The sequence below is a fragment of the Microtus ochrogaster genome, unplaced genomic scaffold (genome assembly GCF_000317375.1).
Source record: "Microtus ochrogaster isolate Prairie Vole_2 unplaced genomic scaffold, MicOch1.0 UNK31, whole genome shotgun sequence".
NCBI classification, from domain to species: Eukaryota; Metazoa; Chordata; class Mammalia; order Rodentia; family Cricetidae; genus Microtus; species Microtus ochrogaster.
Window position 1 is genome coordinate 2342751 of NW_004949129.1, and position 2958 is coordinate 2345708.

The 2958-nt window shown below is 54.6% G+C and overlaps 1 protein-coding gene across 2 annotated transcripts in view; it reads left to right on the forward strand.

The window, feature by feature from the left end:
• Window positions 1–2958, forward strand: part of Stac2 (SH3 and cysteine rich domain 2) — a 19576-nt gene that overhangs the window by 12804 nt on the left and 3814 nt on the right. Inside the window, exons 2-7 of one of the 2 annotated variants that reach the window (XM_026789901.1) lie at window positions 271–577; window positions 1182–1279; window positions 1426–1516; window positions 2101–2216; window positions 2309–2381; window positions 2483–2544. In XM_026789901.1, the coding sequence (XP_026645702.1) occupies window positions 271–577; window positions 1182–1279; window positions 1426–1516; window positions 2101–2216; window positions 2309–2381; window positions 2483–2544 (747 nt within the window). The remainder of the gene's footprint in view (window positions 1–270; window positions 578–1181; window positions 1280–1425; window positions 1517–2100; window positions 2217–2308; window positions 2382–2482; window positions 2545–2958) is intronic. The other variant, XM_013354133.2, reaches the window with a different exon arrangement.

The window sequence follows — 2958 nt, forward strand, 5'->3', positions numbered from 1 at the left end:
AGAGCTAGTTCCAGGACAGGCTCCAAAAACCACAGAGAAACCCTGTCTCGAACAACCATAAAAAAGGAAAAAAAAAAAAGGAAAAAAAAAGAGCTCCCTTTGATTTCCCTGCCAGTTCTCCGTGGGTTCTGGGAGGCTGGATGGTTGCAGCAGGAATCTCTGGTAGTTCTTTCTGTTGGCACTGGTCCTCAGCTCCCGTGCAGCCTCCACTGGAGGCTTCATTGCTCAGCCCTCAGCCTTTCGCTCACAGTTCGCCCCTTCTTCTCCCAGCTCCAGCGATTCAAGCGCTCCCTCTCCCTCAAAACCATCCTTCGAAGTAAGAGCGTGGAGAACTTCTTCCTCCGCTCAGGCTCTGAGCTGAAGTGTCCAACAGAGGTGCTACTGACGCCGCCAACCCCGCTGCCGCCTCCTTCTCCGCCACCTGCATCCACAGATGGGGGTCTACCCACCCCAGCACCTTCCCCATGCCCGGTCCCACGCCCTTTGGCACCACTCAAACCAGTGAGGCTGCACAGCTTCCAGGAACACGTCTTCAAGAGAGCCAGCCCTTGCGAGCTGTGCCACCAGCTCATTGTCGGTAGGTATCTGGGCCCTGTGGCAGGCCAGAGGAGGAGTTGGTGGGCACCTGGAAATAAGCCATGGAACTACCTGGTGTTGGATTCTGCAGTGCAGGGTCACACTTCCAACCGTGCCTCTTTTCCTGGGGAGACCAAGTGAGTGTCGGGTGGGGCTGGGCTTTAGCGCTTTAACTCCTGGCTTGAGTCCTTACCTACCATGCCTTAGGCCTTAGATTCTACATTGCCGACTCTGCAAAAGAACAATAGAGCCGTGGGTGGTGGTTGTCCCCACTGTTGCTCCAAGCTCACACACAGGGCTCTGGCGCCATTTAACATCTTCACGGTAGGTGGGAGAGGTGCCAGGCCCTGAAGCCCAGCCCAAGACTCAGGCAGCAGTCACTGGGCTCTTATTTTTATTTTCGAAACATAGTCTCTCTGTGTAGTCCTGGTTGTCTTGGAACTCTGTAGACCAGGCTGACTTTGAACTCAGAGACTGGCCCACCTCTACCGCTACAGTGCTTGGATTAAAGACATGCACCACCAGGCTTTTTGTAGTGTTGTTCCTTGTCCATGGGTGTGTCCCTTCTTGGCCAGTTTCTCTTGTTGAACCCGCATCTCTCCTAGGAAACTCCAAGCAGGGCTTGCGGTGTAAAACATGCAAAGTCAGCGTCCATCTCTGGTGCTCCGAGGAGATCTCCCACCAGCAATGCCCGGGCAAGACAGTGAGTAGGGGCTATCCTGTGGCAGAATGAGCAAACGAATCCTGCAAGGCCAGTCCTCCTGTGGGGTGGTCCCGCGCTTGGGTAGAGCCGGTCTCTCCACGGTTCATTGAGTCTCTGTGTTTTCTCTCTGCCTCCTTTTGCTCCAGTCCACCTCTTTTCGACGCAACTTCAGCTCCCCACTCCTGGTGCATGAGCCACCACCAGCTTGTGCCATAAGCAAAGAGTCCCCACCTACTGGTAAGTGGCCCCACACCCCAGGGCCCGCATCTCGGAGGTCCTGTAAGAAACCCCACACATTTCTCAGTTCCATGCCTGAGTCACGCAGGTACCACCTATTTCTGTTCTCCCTGATTCCCTTTCCTGGATGCTCCTGTCCTGAATGTAGCCTCCGTTAATTCATTGGTTCATTCGTCTCTCACCTGGCCACTTCTCGAGTACCTAGTTAGTTTGGTTCACTGTGCCAGACCCTGAAAGACAGCACCAAAGAAGGTGGGATTGAGGTGGGTGTGGTGTCCCATGCCAGGCATTCCAGCACTCAGAAGGCAGAGGAAGGGAGGTTAGCAGTTCAAAGCCTTCACATATAGGGTCTAGGGTGAATTCAGGCTGGCAAGTGGGTGCCAGCCTGGGCTACATGAGACACTGTCCTATAAACCAAATAATAATAACAAATAGAACTGGTTAGGGTTAGGTTAGCATATCAGGTAAAGGCACTTGCCACCAAATCTGATGAGCTGAGTTCCAGCCCTGGGACCCACATGGTGGAGCTTTGGGGTAAACCCAGGTTGGCAGCTAGGTGCCAGGCACTAAAGGTGGCTGCTTAGCAGGGACCATCGGGAAGGTGGACCCAGTTTATGAGACCCTGCGCTATGGCACCTCCCTGGCACTGATGAACCGTTCCAGCTTCAGCAGCACGTCTGAGTCCCCCACACGGAGCCTGGTATGCTGGGCACAGAAGGGGAGCCCTCGGGGGGAAGGTATCTGACCATGACTGTGGGCCCAGGGGCTGATCCTCCTCCTGTCTCTCCCCAGAGTGAACGTGATGAGCTGACAGAAGATGGGGAGGGCAGCATCCGCAGCTCAGAAGAGGGGCCTGGTGATAGTGGTAAGCCACAGGAGACAGCCTCAGGGGCAGGAAGAGCGGGGTGGGGTTGGGGGAAGCACTTCTTCAAACTTGATGCTCTGGTCTCACTTTGGTGTCCCCAGTATTCATAGCCCCAGCCGAGAGCGAAGGATCAGGACCAGAGGAGAAGAGCCCGGGACAGCAGGTGAGCCTGGAGTTAGCTAGGAGCCCAAAGGGCAGAATGGGAAGGAGTGTCACTTCTTGTCATAGATCAGGGTGTACATAAGAGCATAGTACAGGGCTGGAGAGATGGCTAGAGGTTAAGAGCACTGACTGCTCTTCCAGAGGTCCTGAGTTCAATTCCCAGCAACCACATGGTGGCTCACAGCCACCTGTAATGAGGTCTGGTGCCCTCTTCTGGCCTGCAGGCATACATATAGACAGAACATCGTTTACATAATAAATAAATCTTTTTTAAAAAAAGAGCATAGTACATAGGGCACTCACTGCTTCCTCCCTCCTGTGTCCTCAGTCCCCTGGGGGAAGCCACAGTAAGAGAGAGGCCTGGAAGGTGGGAGGGGAAGGTGGGAGGGGAAGGTGGGAGGGGGAGGTGGGAAGG